This window comes from Anser cygnoides, chromosome Z, assembly GCF_040182565.1.
Source record: "Anser cygnoides isolate HZ-2024a breed goose chromosome Z, Taihu_goose_T2T_genome, whole genome shotgun sequence".
In the NCBI taxonomy this organism is placed as follows: domain Eukaryota; kingdom Metazoa; phylum Chordata; class Aves; order Anseriformes; family Anatidae; genus Anser; species Anser cygnoides.
In genome coordinates, this window is record NC_089912.1 from 29,846,050 (window position 1) to 29,869,171 (window position 23,122).

General features: G+C 40.3%; 1 protein-coding gene across 6 annotated transcripts in view; it reads right to left on the reverse strand.

Annotated features, from left to right (window-relative positions):
- The window catches only part of LNPEP (leucyl and cystinyl aminopeptidase), a 65,304-nt gene extending 46,381 nt beyond the window's left edge, over positions 1-18,923 (reverse strand). Inside the window, exon 1 of one of the 6 annotated variants that reach the window (XM_048051092.2) lies at positions 18,713-18,921. Coding sequence is in view for 1 of the 6 variants with exons in the window: in XM_048051093.2 (XP_047907050.1) it covers positions 18,713-18,731 (19 nt within the window). In the remaining 5 variants the exon portion in view is untranslated. Of the gene's footprint in view, positions 1-12,202; positions 12,414-16,813; positions 16,833-18,712 lie in introns of those variants that run through there. The other 5 variants (XM_048051093.2, XM_066987827.1, XM_066987828.1 and 2 more) reach the window with 5 other exon arrangements.
- Between the last annotated feature and the right edge of the window lie 4,199 nt (positions 18,924-23,122).

Consider the following 23,122-nt stretch of genomic DNA (forward strand, 5'->3'; position numbering starts at 1 on the left):
AAACTGAAATATAACTGTTCATATAACTGTTGTCAAGGAAAGAAAAAAAGCTTGAAAATTAGATATCAGAAGAATGTTTGCTGTAAAACCTATATTCATATTTTACTTAGTGAATTAAGTCTCATTTTATCGTATCTGAAAAGCAAGTTTTGGAAGCATTACTCTACCAGAAAAACCCACACTATTATAGACAAGATAAAGCCGTACAATTTTCTGAGCTAGTGTCTTTAATATTCTCTGTGCAAACATCTACGTATACCTAGCACTACAAAACTTGTAAGTAAGATTCATTTGTAAATAATGCATATTTGCTGCAGAATCTGTTCTTTAAGTAAAGGATAAACATGTTACAGTACAGTATTCATCTGTACTTATGAGAAGCAAAAACGAAAATATACCTACTTTAGATTTACATAGTGAAATTTTTCACACATCCTATGTGTGAAAGATAAAAAAAGAGGAACTTGCATTACGTAGTTTGAAAACAGGGCGGAGGAAAACAAGGTAGGGGAAAACAGCAGAGATGATACCCAGCAAGCTTTCAAGGATTATATGGACTTGTTGAAATTAAACCAATGTTTAAATTTGATTTCAATTTTAAAACAAATGTACGTTTTAAGTGTACAAATCGTTAAGCATGTGATTAGAAAAAAATTATTCATAATGCCTGGCAGGAGAAAAAAGGCTCAACTTGACTTTAGGAACAAAAATGTATTTTTTCACATTGAAGAGTTGTCTAAAATGTGACTCCAGACATTTGGGACAATGAGAATTTGGCAAAACTATTAAAAGGTTACACACTGTCTCCTGAATTGCCTATCCCCAAACCTGCATTGACAACCTCAAATAAAAGGAGGACAAGGAGAGGAAAATGTTCTGTTAATGTTTCACATATCTCTGAAATGTCCTGATTAAAATTTCAGGAACGCTACTCTAGAACAGCAACACAATATACTGTTTAAAGTTTTTGTTGACTCATTTTGGCATAGACCCATCTTTCACATTTACCTAATCAAAGCCATAAACCTTAACTTACATTGAGTTACTTACTACATATATCATTGAATTGTAAAAATAAAACCTATATGGCCAGGTTTGCTCCTCTTAATGTTAGTTTACTAACAATACAGCTTAGCAGGAAAATCAATCAATCAATCTCTAAAAACCTGAACTGCAAAGCATTAAATCTTTCATGGAAGAGGGGAACACTCACTCGTACACCCCATACTGGACTCCTTGTACATCTTCTTCCAAATCCTGATTTTATTATCAGCCAAAACTATTGTTGCAGTTATTGTTCCTGCCATAGGTGAGGGGAAGGAATGGAGATTGGCAGCCCAAAACACCATTCCAAAACATAGGTTCAACTTCACAGGTGCTAACACTGATATACAAAAGCACTTTGCAGAAAACTGAGATCCTACATACTGCACTGGAAATTCTATATAAATGCAAAAGGTGAGAAATATTTCAGAAAGTGCAATCATTTTCTCAGTGGAGACTGCTTTCTTCAGCCAATTAAAGAAAAATCACTAGTTCCAAACAGCACTGATTAGAATTTTCATTACCGTAAACCAATGTTTGAGCTTAAGACAACAGGTACAACTTATCCAGTATCTTATCTTTTCAACAGTTTAAAGCCATAAAATAGCCTCGGCTCACAGAGAAGCAGGGACTTAGCTGGTAAATCTCCAATTAAACACTGGAATTGGTAGCCTTTGAAAATGCACACAAACTTTCATAGTTAACATTATCAAAGAAAGCAGCTTGATTTTTGTTTTCAAAATATAAAGACAAAAATAAGGTCAACTCCCCTAGTTAATGCTACTTATGAACCGCATAATCAGGTAAGTTAGAAAGGAGTTTCATGAATCAAGCTGGGAAGGAAGTGTTTCAAACACTCCACCCCACTTCACCACTTCAGCAAATGAGATAAGACAAAAAAGATCAAGATACAAAAGTTAAAAACTTAATACTTTTACAGTATTTTATATCAATAGACTAATGAAAGAGAAATTAAGACTGTACGAATAAAATCCTTAAAAGTGATGAATACTGAGGCAATGTTGCTGCTTCTAATTCCCCCTTCCCTTTTTATTTGGATATGCATTTGGGTGATACCTGTCTATTATGTCTTATTTCTATGCTGTATGTTAAGATCTTTTGCACAGGATTTGAATGCGTGGCTGACATTATCTCAACCATTAGATGAGATCTGTTCCCCCCCGCCCCCCCCCCCCCAAAGCTCTCAACGAATACAAGTATAAGTGATGATTTCCTGGCTGCATGGGCCAATAACCACCCAGCCTACATGTACCTAAAGCTCCTCCCACCTACAGCCTTCTTTAGGCGCTCAGTGTTTGGATGCAGCATCAGAGTTGCCTTCTGTCTTCTCAATTTCAAAACCTACTGATCAAATCAGAATTAACCTCAGTTTTGTAAGAAACCTGGGGCATAATGCTTTAGAAATAGTTAATAATCTCATGAATTATGGACAAGAAAAGTCCCCTCGGCCATGTAGTACTGGTAGCACTCCACATTATCTCTAGCCTTAGGACTGGTTGCTTGCTTAGGTGAACCATTTTCACGTCATGATCTGAAGAAAGAATTATACAAAAGATACAAGTCAATTAGTCAAAACCAAATGGACTTAGAATTAATCCATACTTTGATTTATGCTTTAATTCTCTGTTGATGCTGCATCAGGGGCTGTGAAAGAAAAGCATGCTTTCCGAGCATGGAGTGTATCAATGAAGCAGAATATGGATTTTAAACAGCTAGCTAGTGCAAACAGTACAAATAAACAGACCCCATCACCCTAAAGTCCACAGCCGGGACAGGAGGATTGGGATGGAGCCTTTCAGTCCACCCAAACACTGAGCACACAGTAACTTCATCACCTGTTGAGGCACTAGAAAGGAGACCACCTCTCTTACTTGTCAAGGTGAATTCCCAGCCATCCCTGCTGAATCTGAAGACTTGACAGGAGGAATTTAGCACTGCCCAGAGCCAGTGGAGCTATGTAGTCCGGTCCTCTCCGTCACAAACGGCCAACTCAACTGATGGTCAATCCAGACTTTGCATGTAGTCCCTATTCTCCACAAAATGTGCAGAAACCTGAAACCGAGCCTACATTTTCTTTACCTTACCATTAGCACCTTCTGGTCTATTTCACTGATTACTCACCACTTCAAGGTGAGTCTTATCAGACCTAATCAAGTAGACTGCTGAACTTTCACAGCCTTTCTCAGTTTCTTTGCCTACAGCATACTGTGTTCCCAGCTATCAAAACCCGGTGGAACAGCACATAATGAACATCATTGTGTCTATTCCCTTTCCTGGATCACCACTTCCACCTCTTAGCAGAAAGATATATTGACCTCTCACCACATCCCCCAAATTCTCCATCCTTCATCCTCCATCCTTCCCCAGCACCTGTGTCCAAGATGTCCCAGAGTTGTAAGCTTTGTGTTCCCCTCTTTGTTCGTCTTCTTCTTGAGGAAGCAGGTCTTGGGCTTCCTCTTACTGCTAACCCAGCAGAAGATGAATGATTGAAGATGTGATCCTGCTCGAGGCTCATCCTACTCCTCTGAGCACTGAAGTGGACAGATTCACTAGAAGCACCGTATGCCTATTTTCTGCAGCAGTAACCAGAGGAGTTAACTTGTGTTTCCTTATTTAAGAGCCTGGGTTGGTCAAGAACTCTGAACAAACTCTTGCCTTACTTTAGTTTCGAAGCAGAGACTCCCTCCACTTCTAAACCCTCTGCTTTCTAACTAACTTCAGCTCTGCCCCTCTGACACAGCATCTCAGCTTGCCTGCACAGAGGCTGAGGACTTGATGCCGCTTCAGAAATAACTGAGTCCTTAGACTGCGTGTAGACTTTAAAAGACTTCTGTAGGTCTTCGATTCCATTGTTAGTAATATATTTGACACATACACACAACCAAACACCCACTGCAGAAATCTTTTTAATAGTTAAAATACTTGTAATTGCAAAGGTTTCAGCAAGTATAAAAACTGACACTAATCACAAAAAAACAAATAGTTATTACATTACTAAATACTAATCAGAATACTAATTACTACTAATAATAACTAAATACTAATCAGACACTTTTCTTCCTTCTCCCCGTCACAAGAAGCAATACTTGCCCCTGTATATGGTACAGTATCCAAATACAACAACAGTTAACACAAGACAGTGAGGCCCAGCTGAAAGGATACAAACCGAGAACTCTGATCGCCTGTCCAGATATGATGGTTTGGAACATAATTTCTTTCCTCTATCCCCCACTTTTGCCCTAACCCTCTCTTTTGAGCCTATAGTATGGGTATGGTTGAGCCTTTGTTTGCACACTGAAGCTCTGCAGCAATTACTGCCTGCTACTGTACTGGTTGTTACAAGTGCCTGACAACTGAGCTCCAGGTTTACCACAGCTGTCAAAAAATACTACCTTAAATGCAATGCATCACGAATTTCCCAGAAACACATTCAATTTCTTTGCACAATGCCATGACACATAATACTTAATAGTTACAGTCCTGATCAATCAAACATACCTACTCACGGTGGGAAGCAAAAAAATTCAGTAGCATTAACATGAGTAATGCATCTGTATTTACAGAAGAAGCAAAACTTGACAATCTTTTTATTTAGACCAATTAAAAATTCTTCCTTGCTGCTGCCTTGTTTTGTGACCAATCAACACTGAGGTGCCTACGGCAATGCCTGAAAATGCTGTACTGCCAAATGCATGTATCTGAATATTTAAGCAGTTAAGCAGGGAAAAGACATTATCAAGAAAGGAATGCTTTTTCAGGACGGCACTGAAAGAACATATGTAAACACTTCTCAGAGAAGCGCAGAGCAAATAAATGCCTCAAGGCTTTGGAGGAAGTAATAAAAAAACCTTTAAGTGGAAAAAAGTACTTAAATATCAAAGATTAATTTTAAAAACTGCTCTGTTGTGTTTCTGTAATACCACCTAACAGAAGCACTACATGATTTCTAGATTTTGCCCACGGACAACTGATTTACAGCACAGCCAGTAAATAATCCCTGTTGCTATTTTCACGTGCAGTACACAGACACAGCTCCCTGGGACACAGGAAGTCACTTTTAGAAAGAGTAGGAAGGGACGGGCACAAGACTCTTGAAGTTCTCATGTAATAACCCTGCACATACTGGGAAACCTATGCAAAATCCTAACCAAAACCTTGTGCTTCAGTGCACCAGACAAGCAGTAATATTTCTGGATTCTCCCCCAATCCACAGAGGAAACGGGGTGGTGGAAAAAATTCTATTTGTTCATAGTCCATATATAAGTGAATTCCTCACGTTATGAGATTTCTAGCTCTGAAGCTTGCACAGAAGTTCTATGCAGGGACATAGAGCATGGATCCCACAGATGACAAATGTAAACTCTTAGATTAAGACATTCAGATCTCTGTGTGCATACACTATCAGATTTACACACCCAAGAAATGTGTGTAAAAAATCCCTTAGTTATGAAGTCTGCTCTTCAAAAGATACAACTATTCATTACTGGAGCAGTGAACAAGAAAAAAAATCTACATGTTTTCCCTCCTTTGGCTGCAAAGCTGTATTTTGTGGGAACAGTGCTTCATCACCACTTGAAGACTGCATTACATTATTTCTTCTAGTGGGTAAACATCCACCAGGTATTTAGAGTGAAACAATTTAACAAAGCAGTACTTTTAAGGGAGGAAGATTTTTCATTTTACTCTTTAAATGAAAATCATAAATATCCAATTTTACATTATACACAGTAGAAGATTGTCATATAGTACTTTTATATATTAAAAGAAAATGAAATAGTATACATAGTATTACTCGATCACAATCTGGACATCATATTTGCCATTTCTTTATCATTCCAGTTTTGAAGAGAACTTTCCCTTGTCAACAAGGAATGAATTTCAGATTACTTATCACAAGCAATAACAACATAATCACATAAACTTGTAACACAGAGCTTCATCCATCTCTCTCAGGAAGTAAAAATCTTTTCAGCCTGCTCTAAACCAAGTACTTCTTGGTTTATGATCATTACTTCTTGTCACATCAGTTTAGTTGCTCGTTCTAAAATGTAAAGTACCTCCTCGCACTGTTGTGCGTTGGGCTGTCTCCAACTAGTCTATAAAAAAGTCCATTATTTATTTAAAAAAAGAGAGAAAAGCTCATTTCATCTTTTCAAAGTAGTGTGTTCAGCAAAGAAAGCTAATACCAACAAGCATGTTAGTCATGCTAAGATTCTGACTACAGTTTTCCTTCCCAAGTCACCCTAACTGTTCCATGCATTTCAAATTCCTTCTGAGGAAAAAGATTATAATTTAATGCTATACAGAGCAATTATTTGCTGTTGCTAAAATACGAAAGCACGCAATGCCATTCACGTAATTTAAAAATCAACACCTCTTCACAGTGAGAAAACGTATTTATATATCCTTCAGTCAGCTTAAAAACACGGATACAAATAGCTGGTGGAATTTCAGGGAATCAGAAGTCCTACTTGAAATCATTTTGCCCTCCTTTAACCTACCATCTTGGAGACAGGACAACAGAATGGCAAAGGGAACTCTCTCTAAGAAAAAAAAAAAAGACACTTGAAAAGAACCTTGCAAATGTAGAATCGACCGCTCCAAAAGTTACAGGTCATAATAGAGAATCTAGCCTGTCAAAAAATTGCAGTTCCCAGTTGATCATGCAAAAAGAAGCACCCAGAGGTCCCAAATGCACCCACATGCGACAAGGCCCCAGTTCCTATGGCACTTCTGGAGACGGCTCGAGTTCAGCTGAAGCACCCTTCTCCAGACGAGCAGGATCCAACGAACACACCCACAACTCCTTGACAAAGGGCATGCAAAAGCCTGACGGATATCCCAGCTCTGTGGCTTCTTCATGTAGATGCAGGCATATACCCTCATCTTCCATTTGTGGGAGGAACACCCTGAGCTGACAGTACCTCCAGAATGACAGGTTTTCCTCAGACAGACATGATCAAAACCAGAGCTGTGCACGAGTACGTGCTCATTAAAGGTTCGTGCCAACTTCTTCATTATAAATAGGACCAAGGCATGACTGTAAATATTTGCTTTGGATGGAAACATCTATGGAAACATTACAGGCCCTACTCTGAATTTTCAAGCTCTGAGCTGTGTTTAGTCACTACACAGAGGCAAGAGACAGGAATCCTTCAGAACTGGGCATTAGAGAGTGAGCTCAAACCGCTTATGGATTTTACTCACAAACAAAAAGGGCTTACATGATTTTCCATACTCCCTCACAAGTACCTCAGTTGGTTCGACAGCAATTAATACCTACAATCGAGGGCTGTGGAACCAACACAAAATGACTGGTTCAGTTAAGGTACAAAGTTAATGTTCAAAAAACAAAGAGGATATTCAAGTACCTTCTGAAAACAGTGATACAAGACAAACCCACAGGAATCCACTACCAGGAGAGCAGACTGGGCCCGCAAATGTCTTTCTTGGTCTGTACGTATATAATAAAGTCTCTTGAAAGAAAGTTTCATATGACTATCACCCAGTGCCAAGACAATTTGATAAAAAGCCCTGAAAGTTTAAAAACCATAAACAACAACAGAAACTGAAACACAACTTTGCTCTCTCTCTACCAAAATCCCAATGAAAATTATTCCACTTACCATTTGGGATTTGAAGTGTTTCTATTTGAAAGAAGGAAAAGAATTGCCAAGTTTTAGACCTTCCAGAGCCATGTACAGACCTGGGTCCACTTCTGATGATCAGTAAGAGCTGTGCAGGTAAAATCCCACCTGTCTGTGAAATTTATGCACTACTTACCATGTTTCCTAGTGGCCTAATAGCAACACTCTGCAACAGCACGTGGGAAACTCAGATTTCCTTCATGAGGCTTTCAGCATCAAAAAACAACAGCACACGTTACAGACAGTATAGCAGTAAGTCTGCAACAGAGAATGATTTCCCACCTCCACCCTCCCCAAGGACGTAACCATGAGAGCACAGCACACACTTCCTTCCCCCAGCCTTACTGGCATTATCTAGCTTTAGACTTCATGCAAAACCTCCCACCGTTATGGCTATTTCCCCCTTGACACTGTAAACAACTTGCAAAAGGACAGATTAGTACAGTCTCAGGGACAGCATTTCAACTGCATCAAACACAACTGATAGAGCCAGCTCTCACAGAAAAGCCAATACTGCATTTTTTATGCCTGTTTTGTAACTGTTTTTTCAGCATAACAACACAGTACATTAAAAAAAATACATAAATGAAGGAGCAGTGAGGAACGATGCAAGCACGTACAGCAGCAACATAAAGCACTTTGGTGTTAAATCTGAGAATCATGCAAACATAACAAATGTCTTAATTCTCGAGAGAAAGAGAGGAAGTGGGGAGAGAGAGAACACAAACCAACAAGGTTGGAAGTGATGACATTACTATTCCTACCAGATCATATCTAAATTTCATGACATTTGAAATCCTGTCTCAGATTTAACATGCCACTAATGTAACCTTCATAAATAGCATTACAAGTTCTTAGTTTTCAGCAGGCATGGCTCAAAGGCAACTGGCAACGAATAGGGACAATCTAATAGAGAGCTACATGCGCACACTACGAAGCTCATAATGTAATTTTCTCTTAAATATGCACAGCTGGCAAGACCCACAAAGGGAGGATTTAATCAATATCCAGAACATACTTTACTCTCTAAGATAGCTTTTACATATGTTACTATGTACCTACAGAGAGGCCACACATTCAGAGCTCCATGTCAGTAAGTACACAGATGACTGCTATGGTGTATAAAGCGCATATGCCTCCAAACAATCGTTACTCTTAAACCAGAAAGGCAACTGCTGTTCAATGCAAAATTTTAACTATCTACAGTCCAAGGTTTCTGATTGCTCTGCTTTGAAGCAAGTTGCACCCTTTGAAATTGCGATGGTTTTGGTTATGATAGAATTAGTTTTCTTCATGAGAGCTGTCATGGTGCTGCGCTTTGGATTTGAGGCCACAACAGTGCTGATAAGGCACTGGCCAGAGGGATGTCCCATGCCATGTGGGGTCATGGTCAGCAATAACAGCTGGGGTAAAGCAGGAGGAAGGGGGGACATTTGGAGTGACGGCGTTTGTCTACCCAACAAACCGTTGTATGTGACGAGCCCTGCCTTGCTGGGAGCAGCTGACACCTGCCTGCCGATGGGAAGCAGAGAATGGGTTCCTTGTTCTGCTTTCCTTGTGCATGGGGCTTTTGGCTTACCTAGTAAACTGTCCTTATCTTAACCTGCGAGGTTACTCACTGTAACTTACGGCCCTCTCCCCATCCCACTGCAGGCAGTAAGCAAGAGGCTGTGTGGGGCTCAGCTACCTGCCAGGGTTAAACCACAAGAAGAAGAAAGCTTAAGCAGAACTTTTATTTACTGGTACAAGCAGTGTACGGGGGCACAAGCCCCACATTTCCATAGGAGGGAAGCCACGTATATTTCAGTTCAGAAATAAAAGATTTCATGCTTGCAGTTATTTTAAATGTGTTAAATCTTATTTTTAGAACCTTTTCATACGAAAAACATTTCTGAAAAACAAAATCAAGTTAGGCTGCTCCAGGACTAGTGTCACCACTTTCTCTCTTGGTTTAATGAACTCAGAAGGGAATAATCCAATAGAAGAAAACACAATCAAGAAATATTAGGAAATACGACGTATTCCTACAGAAATCCTTGTATCATACATGTGCCTTGCTGAACAGAAGCAATAGGTGGGCTAAGAGCATACCCTTACCTCCCATGATGTTACAAGATCACATTTACACATTTTTAATAGACCAAAAACACACATCTGAACATATAAGCATATGTACTTTTATATAATCAACATAATCATTTAGGAAGAAAGAGAAACATCAAAGCCACTTGTGCTTTGAGCATAAAGCAGCATTTACTAGTCCTCTTAGTATTCCTTAAGTACAGAAAACAGAACAGAACACTGACACAGGCGGAATAAATTCTAAAAGCCTTACATAAACCACTATCTCACTGAAGTAAAGTGGGTGTTTTTCAGTTATAGCTAAGAGGTCTGCACCCTTCACCCACACAGACAAAGACGTTTCCATTTGGCAGTCATAAAAAACAGGACAGGCTCTGTTGCTTTTTGTGGTGTTATTACTGAAGTGCAAACATACGTGCTGACCACCCTCTGTACAATTTTACTGCAAGCTTTCACCAAAAGGCAGGCACTACAGGAAATCCATCCAAGACACAAAGTACTGGCAGCATCCTAGTGACAAACACCACTTTGCAGGAGACTGATTTCAGGAGACAAGCAAGTCTACAGGAGCAACCAAACTGGTAGAGGTTCACAGGAATCTGTGCCGTTAAGTATGTATCACTGCTTCTTTAATTGGGTCACAAGGGAAGGACAAACAAAAAATGCACAAAGCAGATGCTAGTTTAAAAAGAAAAAAAAAACAATTTTTTGTATGATCCTAACTTGAACTGTTTTTCCTGAATTGTAAAGGTGGATAAATGCCACTTTCCAAACCAAAATAAACAAGGCAACCTAGGATCCAAGCCATACAAGGTCTCTCTCTATTCAACTTCCCTTCCACCTGCCTGTAGTGGAAGGCCTACTTTTGCCTTTTTGTTTTGTAATTATTTTTATTCCACTTACAAATGCGAGATCAAATATTTCAATAGCAAGCTCTTGCATGTAGCTTAGAGCAAAATTCCACCAACAAGGCTGTATGATGGAAATTAAAACAATACATGGTTATGTGTTTTCAAACCCTCTCTTATCTTAAATTGCCATAAGAAACATGAGCTGAGAGTGTAATCTCATTTAAGCCTCTGTTTATTTGCCTTGGGTGCTTCTGAAAGACTTCCTTAAAGCCTTTTCCTGATTTTTAAGGAAAGCACAAACACATTTTCTTTGGCAAGACCTCAGGCTGAAGAACCACATGAATCAATTACATTTCAACATCTAGCAATAAAGTTTTAAGTAGACTGGCACACAATTATTGATATGTCATTTCAAATCACTACAGTTTTTGCTGTCAATAAAAATAAAATGTTTCAGAAGATAAAAAAGAGTGACTATCATTTACTGAATCCTTTAGCCATTCAATTGGCAAAAATATAAGTATATAACTTTCCCTGGAGGTATGTAGAGATTACCGGAGAATTTAAAGCTACCCAATTCAAGCTTCGTCCAGATTTTGACATCCAACGTAGGCACATCATGTCCATTCACACTTTGCCAAATGTTGTCAGTTTTCAATCTGCAGGACTTCGGCTTCCACAGTGAAAAGTAAGGGGGAGGTGGAGGGAAGGGAAGAGCAGAAGGTTGTTTTAAGTGACACTCCTCTTTAGCTGCTGGGAGAGGAAACCTTACACGAGCCCCAGCAGCATTAAGGCAGCACTCTATCCTCAATCACTGATTGGGCAAAATGCAAGGACATAAGGGAAAGAGGGCACTGAAAATTAATGTTATTAGATAGCCTTTTAGTTTCCTGTTTCCAACCTGATCAAGGTTATGTTTTGCAATTAAAATGATAGAAAATCTTTGACCACAGGGATCTAATGAAAAAGCATCCAGCCTTGGGGACTCACTGGAAGCTGTCTTAAATTTCTTGAGCTTCTGAAGCTCCCGTATTCGGGGCTGTAGACTATCTTCTTGACTACATATAGCCATGGCTGATGAATGCCAGGCTGTTCACAGCTAAGTTAGAAAAGATTTCTCAGCCAGTTATCAGTTGTTCTGTAGAAATAAAATACAGAACTCTGCAGCTAGTGGATTGTTAGACATATTGTAAGACTGCATACAACCCAGTGCTTACCTAGTTGGCTTTGTTTGTTTGTTTTCTTAAGGAATAAATTCCAACTATCAAACCCTCTCATCTTGAGCAGGTTCTAAAACAAGCAAGAAAACCCATCGACAACAAACGAGAAAGCCTGATGTGCCTTTTGGATTGCTATTCTTACTTGATACACATTTGATAACTCCTACGATACACTACGATGCATAAAAACACCTGTAAGTCAGCAGCAAACGAGTATCTGTCAGACTTACTTTACGACAAGACAAAGCACTCCAACCAAGAAAAAAGGCAGTATGCCTGCATGGTAGCTCAAGAAATACGGAGATCTAAGTTGCTCCAAGAGCTGTCACATACTCACTGTCAGCTTGAAATCAGCTTCATTACAGCCACCGCCTCGCCGGAAAGGAGACAGCCCAAATATCAGCCACTTTTCAGAAGGTACCCGGGGGATCATCTCTTTCACTCAGTGTCACCACAGGAAAAGCAGGTGGGAGAGCTGCTGACTACGCAAAGTGCCAGACCGATCTGTGCATCAGATAAACATGCCCTGCAGGGTTTGTGGAAGGTTTCTGCAGAAATACCAGCAGGGTCACTCTAGAGCCAGCCCTGCCAGAGCTCCAATCGACAATCCATGCCCACCTGCAGGTATTTCAGTCTTGTGAGTACTCTGGGTTGCTCTGACCAGAACCGTAAGTAACCCTGGCTTCATCACTGTTACTAGATTTACACATATTTCAAAACACAAACTGCTGCCAAGAAGAGGAAGAAAATAACAAGGTGAGAGGAAGAGACACAACAGGGGGAGAGGGACACAACTCAGTTCCTCTCTAGACAAAGCATATTTCTAACCACCATTTTTTATTTAGAAGAATTTTTGTAAATCTTAGACCTGTCAATGACACATCCACTTAAACTAATGCTTCAGTTCTGCTCCACAAGTGTTTTTTTCCTTTCATTGATCTTAATCCCACAACCACTACTTCTGCAGATGAAAAGTTGTAACTCCCTGCATTCAGATACTGCCCATTAATAGCTGTCACTGCTTTTCATACACAAAGGAGGGAAAAAAAAATATCACAAGGAACATAAAGGATATTGACATTTAGCGTAGCCTCTTCTATTCTAGGCACCATCCCTCCAGCACAGCAGCAGCCTGAACTTTTGCCAAATCAATCAACAGAGTTGCCAACAAGTCAGTTGCTGTGATGGAGCCTGCTAGCTCAATCAGAGTACATAATGCAGAACAAAAACAGCGCTCCCACCACTGCAATGCAGACCACTGTCATAGTAGCATCACAGCATCATGACCACAGAAGACAGACATGAAGGAAAATTTAAACTGTTTCCTTGAATTGTTTTTATTTTTTTCCAAAGTTTAACAAGTTTGCACACTTTAAACAACATTATTTAGCTCTTATCTTCCTCTCATTTACATTTTATTTGCTGCAGTGGATATTCTGTGATGGTCCCTTTAACCACTTTCCAGTTGTTTGTAGAATAGCACTTTACTCATGCACATCTTCATACTTAAGAGACTCACTTGTGCCAAGACCTCATTAATATGCCTGTCAGCGACAAGTTTGGATAGTAAAACTGACAGCTCATACAGCCTGCATTCACAGTTCCATTTTCTGAAAAAAACAAACAAACAAAAAAAACACACCTATTCTTTGTCTTTTTCTTTTACCTGCAGAAGCTTCAGCTTAGAAGCAATGAGGGTTTTAAAGTATTCTGGAGCTTTCTGGGCTCCCACAAATACAAGCCTGGCTGTTCCAGAAAGATTGGTTTACGTGCATGAAAAACAATCACAAATGACTATCGATGTATTAACAATTCATTATTACAGCAGCAGAAGTTGTTTTCAAGTGTCAGATTTTACACAAAAGGAAAGCTTAAAACTACAGCAGTGCTTGGCCCCGGAGCAGTAAGCAAATGAGGCACATTCTTAGCTTTAACCACAAGTGGTTCCCCTTAAAAGTCAGGGACACTGTGACACGGATGTACAGTTCGACAAGAACTTGAGTGCTTGCAGAATCGATTCCTTCCTTGTCAAAGAGTGATTACAGACCAAAAACAGCTCTCTGCACTCAGCCACGCTCAACAAGGAGGTCTGAAACAGGATCTTCCAAACAGTGAAACTTCATGAGGAAAGAAAAACTTAAAAAAAACTAAAACACTATTTCCACAGTAACAAGAAAACACCAAAACATCTCAAATTTCCGTGGGACCAGGACTCCTGTCTCTAGTTGTAGTGAAGACCAGGGCATCTGTATGTTACCCCAAACAAACCAACCAAAGACCTGGGCACTGAGATACTGTTTGAGCCTCTTTCACGAGACAATGCTCACCACAGGCTAAAACATCATCTGTGCCTCAAGGAGGCAAGCAGAGCAGAGCACATCCTATGACCGTGAAATCCCTACCTCTGTGATCAGCTCAATGAGTTTTCTAGGGCTCTTCCCTCTCTCCACATTCCCTTCAAGAGCCTCCATCTGTTCACTTCCTTTCTTCCTGGCTACAGGGTACAAAATATTTTTGTGGTTCTTACAATTTAAGTTCAACATACCTCCACTATTTAAAGCAGTACCAAAAATAGTGAAAATGCAGCTATTAGCATGTACTTATGACTCTAAAATATTTAGATACATAAACACCAGCTCATAAAGATGCTGGAGTGTTTCAAAAGTTCATTGGATCTCATTTTAAGGTACTGCTGGGCACAAGTCCAAGCAGTACCTGCAAACAAATTTGTCTCATAGCCAAAGGATTAGTATTGCTTTCGCTCAAAGAAACCCTAGTATTTTTGTTCTTCTACATGATCTCTGCTATTGTACATCATGAACAAAAATGTACTTCACTGTCCAGCTAAGCTGGAAATTCACTGGACTTTATTTAAATCACTGTGTGATGGAGGACAAGGAAAGCTTAAGCTGAATTCATCATTAAAAAAAAAAAGAGACGTGCACTAAATAGACGTAATTCTGGCTTCTTTAGTAGGTAATTATCATACACAATGGATATGAAAAAATATTCTGATTAGCTGCTTGTTTAGTTGATCAACAGGCTTTTATTCTAGCTTTTATTAGTTTAACGTTTTCTATAGCTGTCATTATAGGGCTTTATCTCATACATGTGCCTGTGGCCTCCTAAGTATCAAACTGGATATCAAACCTAAGTATCAAGCTGGACTATGCGTGCACCATGTTGTCAGAAAAAGAGTCCTGGAATACTTTTCCAGACAACAGGCAGTGAGCTCAACAAAAGGTTTCAACATTTTTGACTCATTAGATATCTTGCAAGTGGAATACCATCTCCTCAGCAGAAATGTACTAACAGGCAACCCATGCTGAACATTCATGCTCTGAACTTCAGATGTAGTTTTAGCAGGGCAAGACATTTTCAGTCTCTTTCCAACTCAGTGTTTGCTCTTGCCAAGAGAAAACACTTTAGACAGATTTATAAGTTCTTTCAACTCTATTATTCTCTTCATATGTTCATTACTTTTCTTTCTACAACAGACGCTGGAGTACTCTGTCCCAGTTATGTTGCTAACACAATGCATCCAGATCCAAGCTTGCAGAGTAAAGTACTAGCAGAACAGGGCACTTAATTCTTTGTCTGTGTATATACAGTAATGCAGCTAAGAGAGGGATGACCTCTCGCAGCTACACAGACTGTATCTGAATTACTTCATTTATTTCTAAGCATTCGCTGCTAGACAGAGACCTCATAGGAGTGCAGTAAAAGCAAACAAATACCCAGCTCATTGAGAAAAGGGGTTCTAGGTTAGCTTAGCTGACACAGGAACACAAGCTACAGATGTTAAAACATGGCTTTGTGAAAAGACACCATCTAGCAACATGGATTTGAACAATTTAAGATGCATTTAGAAACATATAAATGGAAGCAGAAAATTGTTGTTGGTAATATTTGATTAGAGCAAAACGCTGGGATATGTAAAACAAGGGGAAAAAAGGCACTTAGCACAGACATCTTAGACTTTTTATCTATCATCCTGCTAAAACAGATTGTTCAGTATTGCTTTAATCTGTACTATTAGGTCCTAAACAAACAGGATGCCTTCTGGTCCATGACACAACAACATATAATACTGACAGTTAAGGGTAAGCATATACTTAGGCTTATCCCAATACTTCGACTACGCACACAGAGCATGCTCCTGCAATCTCCTACATGTTCCTCCTAGCACTAGTGATACAATGTCAGAAAACATTTCAGCATTGGCAGGAACAAGCTGAAATAAATTTCGCAAATTATCTTCTTCCACAAATTATTTCGCTACCTTGCTTGCCTTATTTTTGTTTCCTTCTGCAAAAGGATTCTGCACTTATTCCCATGAGAACCTTTTTATTTTGTTCATCAGTTTAGCTACGTAATGAGCTTTCATTTAAAGCTTCCATTTGCTGTGAAAAAGATTAAAATGATTCAAAAAAGTTAATGAAAGTGATTGTTGTTTGCATTTCAGCATATTATCACAAATTACTCTTTGTGTACCTCCTTCATTTTGTACATCACCTATCTTAAGTGAGAAACATGCTGTTGCAGTGTTTCTACATTTATTTTCCTTGCATGTCAAATGGGAAAAAAAATTAAAGCTTAAGGTATTAAACAGGAAATTGTGAAATAGTTTTTCAGAAATATATACAATCTAAAAGTAAAAACAGAAGACTTGCAAAATAATTTGCAATATTGTCCAAAAGAGACATGCCCCAAATTACATAACATATCCCTGTTAGTCAGAATTTCGTTTGTTATCACTGGAAACATTTCACTTTTTTTTTTTTCCTGAAACAGTTTAGGTAACAAATTACTAGTCAGAATTAATGAATTCTGTTCACTACTTTGCAGTTCCCAGTTTAGAGGGATTTGAGATCACACAACATAGAAAAAAATCATGTGCAACAAAAACAAAGTCTTGCATGCACTTCTAATTACGCTAACTACTCACATTTTTGGAAAAGTCTCAAATTAGGAACGGTTACCTAAAATAGAAGAATTTGGGTTAAAAATAAAATGCTATTGGTAGCATAAATGTTCCTGAAACATTCACTAATTCAGCTATTCCAGGCCCTAAGAATAGATCTGTGAGATCTCCAGAGCTAAAGACCTCAAACATACCTCCACCTACACTCCCGGGAAAGAGTAGCAGAGATCTCTCCAGCCAGGACTGGACCTAGGCTTCTAGTGAAGAGGTGGGACAACATGATGTCAAAGAAGAAAAGGAGGGAGACTAAATGCTATTTGTAATTTCTACAAGGGGGGCTAAATGCTGTTAATTTCTGCAAGGGAAACTAAACTGCTTCCTGAAAACCTTAAGATTCAACTTGTTCCCTCTGTTTTAGAATGGTAAGAACCCCATAGAGCTCAAGAGCTATAAACAACATTTTCAGCTTCCTGTGATAGTCATCTTTCCTTTTGAGTTTACACAACATTTCACACAGGAAGTCAACATATAGATCGACAAAGAGAACTCATTACTACCATGTAAGACCAAACCAAAAACCTTTCAGTTACTGTGCAACACAGTTTGCTTGTAAGATTTGATGCCTACAAATCTGCCTTCCAGACCACCAGCACAGAAACAAATACTCCATTCAAAAACTAACAGTGTAAGCCTCCTCTTCACTTCAGATTTCAGCAGTTGCTGTTGAGCACCAAACACACACAAAGATCATCAAAATAACAAGCAACATCTCTGCTCTAATCTTTGCACATTCTCTTTAGACTCCCTTCCAGCAGAGGCAGCTTTCTGGAGGAAACGTATTGACTAATGCCAGCCAGCTCCAGGTTTTCTTCCCAACAGCCTCACCACCACCTCTGGGCCACAGCTTTCACTTCAGGGAACCGAGTCAGGAAGCTCTGCAGAAAGCACCCTCGAGCTGTGTGTTCAGGCCACGACACCACTTCCATCTCCACTGATGAAGAGCAGACCTTTTTGGTGTTTTGTTGCACAATGCAGGAACAGGGTTATGACAAACAGATCTTAAAGTGACAGCAACACGATGGCTGCCTCTCTTAAGAGGAGGGAAAAAGACTTCGTGAGACGACTCCCTCTCGAACTGCATTAAAGATGAAGTCTCTTCACCGTGAGTACAGGAGCGTAGATTACAACTCTGTGACTGCAATTAGCTGAAAGATCTAAAGCCAGGATTAAGTAGAAAAACAAAATACCAACTGCTTGTACAAGCTGCAATAACAACATAGCAAAACATCCCCTCCACAGAAGTATCGTTAAAAAAAAAAAAAAAGAAGAAAGAAAAAGAGTCAATATCGGTAGTTAAACCAACAACCCCAGAGTTCTGGCTGCTAACCTTCTGATTTTAAACTATGAGGTGTACAAGTTGTAGTTTTAGTGTATTTGAGAAGGTGGAAGCATAAAGTAATAATGACACATTTCTCAAGTAACACAGAAAAGTTACTTTTTGCTGCATGCTTTTTTTTTTTTCCCCCCTAAATCTGTCATAAGTTCTGTCCGGTCACTGAGAAATTAAAATGCACTGCAGCAAACTCTGCCTCACGCTGGAGGTAGGGCCAGCCGGCATGCCCGCAGTGTGCCAGCCCAAGCCGTGCAGCAGCAGCAGCCCGGGACGGATCTTTGCTGTGTGCCCAGCGCCGTGCCCCGGCTCCATGTTTGGCTGCCGCTGCCTCGGCTCCGACCGAGCACGATCCGGCCTCGCTCCGGGCCGAGGGCGCCGGAGCTGCACCAGGAAAGCTGCGACCACGGCGGGGAGCGGCGGGCACGGAGCAGGAGGAGGAAGAGGAGGAGGAGGAGGCGGCTCCTTAACCCTGGCAACACCAAGACCCGAGGACACGTCCCAAGCCGCGGGCAGGGGGCCGCCGTACTCACCGCTGGGGAACGGCTCCATCTTCCTGCCGGGCTCCTCCCGCAGCCCCGACAGCGAAACCCTGGCGAGACGAGCGGAGGAGGAGAACAAGGGGGGAGGAGGAGGAGGAGACGCAGCCGCCGCTCTTCACCCGTCCTCCCCCCGCCGCCGCATGCTCGCTCCCCGGGCGCTGCCCTGCCGCGGATCGGGCCGGGCCGGCTGCAGTCCCCGCCCGGCACCGCCCCTCCGCCGGCCGCGGGCAAGGCAGGCCCAGGCCGCGGCCCCCCGCCGAGCGGCTCCCCCGGGGCCCCGCCGCCTCCTGCCGGCTGGGCGGTCTGTGGAGGCCGGGGTTGCGGGGCGCAGGCCGTGGGGAGGCCTCGGGGGTGGGGGGTGCCTGCCTGCCCCCAGCTCCTGTTTTTGGCGTAAGGTGCCATTTTGTGCACTTCAAGGCGGGGAATTTCGGCCGGTGGCTCAGGCGAGATGGCTCGGGATTTAAAGGCCCCGTGTTTGTTCTGCCAAAAAAAAAAAAGAGAAGAAAACAAAGTCTGGCCCTATGTTTCTTCCTCAGCTTTCTGAGAGGGCTTGAGGCACACAAGAGCTAGACCCCTGTTACCACTCCTGTGGTCACTGCTTCATAAACCTGAACAGGCACTTTTCCACACCTCAGTGACTTACCTGCATTGACCATAAACTAGGTGTTGGTTATGTTTCACATTTAAAATTAAATACTAGCCCCAACGTTAGGCAGGCTGCTGTATGATTTCAATGACCGCTCGCTGCGATCTTCTCACAGCTGCAGCATGACACTCCTTTTAATAAGACAGCACAACAGCCCATCCTTGTAAGAAAGACTTTACATTACCAACTTATTAAAACAGCAAAGCATTTCTTTTAACAGCTTTAAATGTCCTGAGAGGCTGCTTTTCTAAGCACTAACCCTGCCTGACCTGTATTTAAATACATTAACAAAGCATTAATAAGACCACAGCTGACTCTGCAGCACTGGTATCCTACACGGTGTCACACAGAGACTGCAGAGAGGCCTGGGTGACTTTTCTGAGCTCTCAATCACTTCCTTTCACCATTCTTCATTTTCTCAATCCAAAATCCTTAATTAGCACGATACATCTCTGTGAAGTAGAAGAGCCAAAATAAGGTCATGGTCTTGAGTAGAAATTTCCGTATCTGGATGTTCCTATTAAAATCAATTTTCAAAAGAATACAGTGAAAACTATTCATACAGATAAAGTTAGGTATAGAGGTAATTTCATAGTTCTTATTCATATCCATCCAGTATTAGATGAATAAGTTTCAATATAATTTATATAATCACATTTAGAGCATAATTAGAACTGAAGCTCCAGTTTTGCTGGAGCTGTTAAAATCAAAAAGTATGATAAAAATCTATGTCCAAAAGTTAGAGATCCTTTTCACTGTAAAATTCAGTTTTTAGTCATGGTTCTAATGGTACAAGTGATTTATAAAAGTGAAGAATGTTAAATTCTTTTTTCTGTCTTTAAACCAACAATTACCATGCTGTCTCTTTTTTCCTTTCTTTTCCTAAAATACAGAACAAAACATTTATTTAAATGCTTGAAGCCCTGAGCGCACTCTTAAAATGTCTGCAACAGCTTATGTTTCACCCTTGTTTGGCAGCCTGCATTCAGCAATATCTTAGCTGAGTCTTTTCCATGGGATTGCTAGCAAGCCTGCCTTTTTCTCATCTTTGAAGACCTGCTTTCCCTAAACAATGTTTGAGATATTTCAGCTTTTAAACACCAGGAAACATGACTCAGACCTTCTTTGTTCTGGTTTATTTTTCTGGTCAGAGAAACAGAGACCTGACCCTATGAACAGCACAAGCATCAGGTAGACAGTTGGGTGCCTTTGATACAGTGGAAAGTCTCCAGTTGTGTACAGCTAGATCTGTACGCTGTAATGGGACATAGAGGTTTGTAGTTGAGAAGTTACCAGGACTGCAGAGGTTCAAAGGCAAGCAAGTTACTTCACCAGCCTTGCTAAAATATGTCAGAGGTAGCTCACACTCAGATGTGGGACTGGTGAAGCATCTGGCCAACAACCTTAGGAGGAAATGCAAAGATTGCCCCAACAGATCTTTGTGCCTAAAGCCTGAGCAGAAAGGGGGCAGTTCTCTCTATTCCTTGACTTTTGTGGTTGATATCACAGGTTAATGTGTTAATTTTCTCCCTAATGTGAGGCTTTGTGTTTAAAGCTGAAATTGTTTCACTGCTGTACTCACAACTGCATAGCTCTGACACCCTCTCCCACACCTCCAGCCAGTACAGCTGTTGGTAGCCAGCGTTTACTCAGAGTATTATCCCAAGTAATTCACAGCATTATGTTTTCAAAATAGACAATAGCTTTATCTATCTATCTATCTATCCATCCATCCATCCATTTATTTATTTCTGTGGGTGTTTTCATACATGAGATAAGCAGGTCCTTCCACAGAGTCGTCACTGCTGTGTTTTATCGGCAATATTTCCTCGATCTACCTTTTTGAATAGTTTGGCCTCTTTCTGTGTCGCTTTCAGAAGTTTTGAGACCATTGATTGACTACAACACATTTATGATAGGGAAAACATCTCAAAGGCAATGATATTTCTAACAGTTACATGAAAATAAATCTAAGAGAGGAAACTACTGTAAGTGCCTTGGTGAGAAAAAATATTCCACCGTGAACTAAACACCAGAGAATCCTTGCACAGGAACAATTATAATTTTGTATATAGAAGTACGTAAGAGACAGGGAGCATTTCAGTAACCAGTTGCAAGAACATCTTCAATCAAGAACTTGAAATGAATCAAGAGATATAAAGACAACCACATCTTATTAATTCCATTGCTCAAAAAAAATTTACTTTAATTGCATAAGTGTATATTTTCTTAGAGCCTAGAAAATATTGTATTTTCTGTGGCCGAGAAGAAGGATTTGTCAAAGTGACATTTGCAGTTCCATTCTTGACAGCCGCATAGAAATGACAGTGGCACATAAGACCCTTGATGGATTACAGTGCTACAAAACAGACCAAGAGCCAATCTTAGGTGTGTTCTCAGGAGGAAGAGTCATGGGTTAGCACATTAGACCATTTTATTGTAGTACAGACAGGTTGCCTGTAAATGGTCTATATGCTTCGCTGTTTTTGTTAAGTCATAAAAAGAAACAAAACACTATAAAAACTTCCAGGCCATAAAATTAAATCTATTGTTTTTTCTCTTCCATATGAAATATTTCTAGAACATTTGTATCTTACCTCTAGACTGTAAAGACTCACATCTTATTTTTGATTTTAAAAAGTGTTCTAACAAGAAATTATCATGTATTATTAATACATACACCAAGTAACACAGAAATGACTTGCCAACTTTTGTGATCAAAATACTACATAGCATGATTGAAAAGCTGACTCTTCTTAGATGATATTAGAATACAGTTATGCATGATAATTTAGGCCGATCTAACAGCTTGCCACTTACCCAAATGGCAATGTCCTCCTTCTCCCTGCTCAGCTCTTCCCCTCTGCCTATACCTGTCTGATGCTCTCCCTGCTTACTTTGCACCAGCTCTGATGCATGCCATTTCCCTTGGCAGGCTGTTTCAGCTCTTCCAACTCCATAACTTGGCATAAAACTAATTCAGCAAATCAGTGGATAGTTTAATTCTGAGTTACAGATTTTTATTGGAACCTGCAAGGAATCTGGATAGCATTAGTAAAAAGGAGGGCTTAGGAACGTGCAGATGAGCAACCTCAGCTCAGAGTGAAAGGCAAAGAAGAGAAGGGAGATTCTCCACCTCTCCTGGGGGTAAGCTGACAAACCTGCACAGCTTTCTATGCCAATCCCCACCTTGGAGCTCGGTTTTGCAGCTTTCTACAGGTATGGCCTTAGCCCTTCCTTTCCAGTAATTCACTTCTCAGCTCAGTTCAGGAGGCTGTCAGTTCCTCTTATCTATCACTAACTGAAATTTTATAGTATTGAAAATAGCTGGTTTTGAATAGTGGGGGAAACCATAATAAACCCGAGAAAGAAGCTTTATAAAGTAGGAAATGTAGCCAGAATAAATCCATGCTAATTTTGAAAACACTCGACATTGGCAAGACTTTTTTCCTATTGAAGTCAACACGGACTGACATGTACAGCAATCAAGTCACAGCAACAGTCAAGAATTTTGAGAACTTTAACTATGGTGCTTAAAGAGTAAATTATAAAAAGGATGCTTAAGTATCCTGTTTTTCATAGCCGTAATAATACTGCAGAATTAAAAAGTGATCCATGTTCAGAGCTCATCTTTGAAGCACTCCATTGGGCAATGATTAGTATTATTTTCTGCTTCTGCAAACTGGGAAACTGCAAAAGAAAGATGAAATGAAAGTGAAATTATCACCCACTTATAAGAAGCAGAGTAAAGCTAG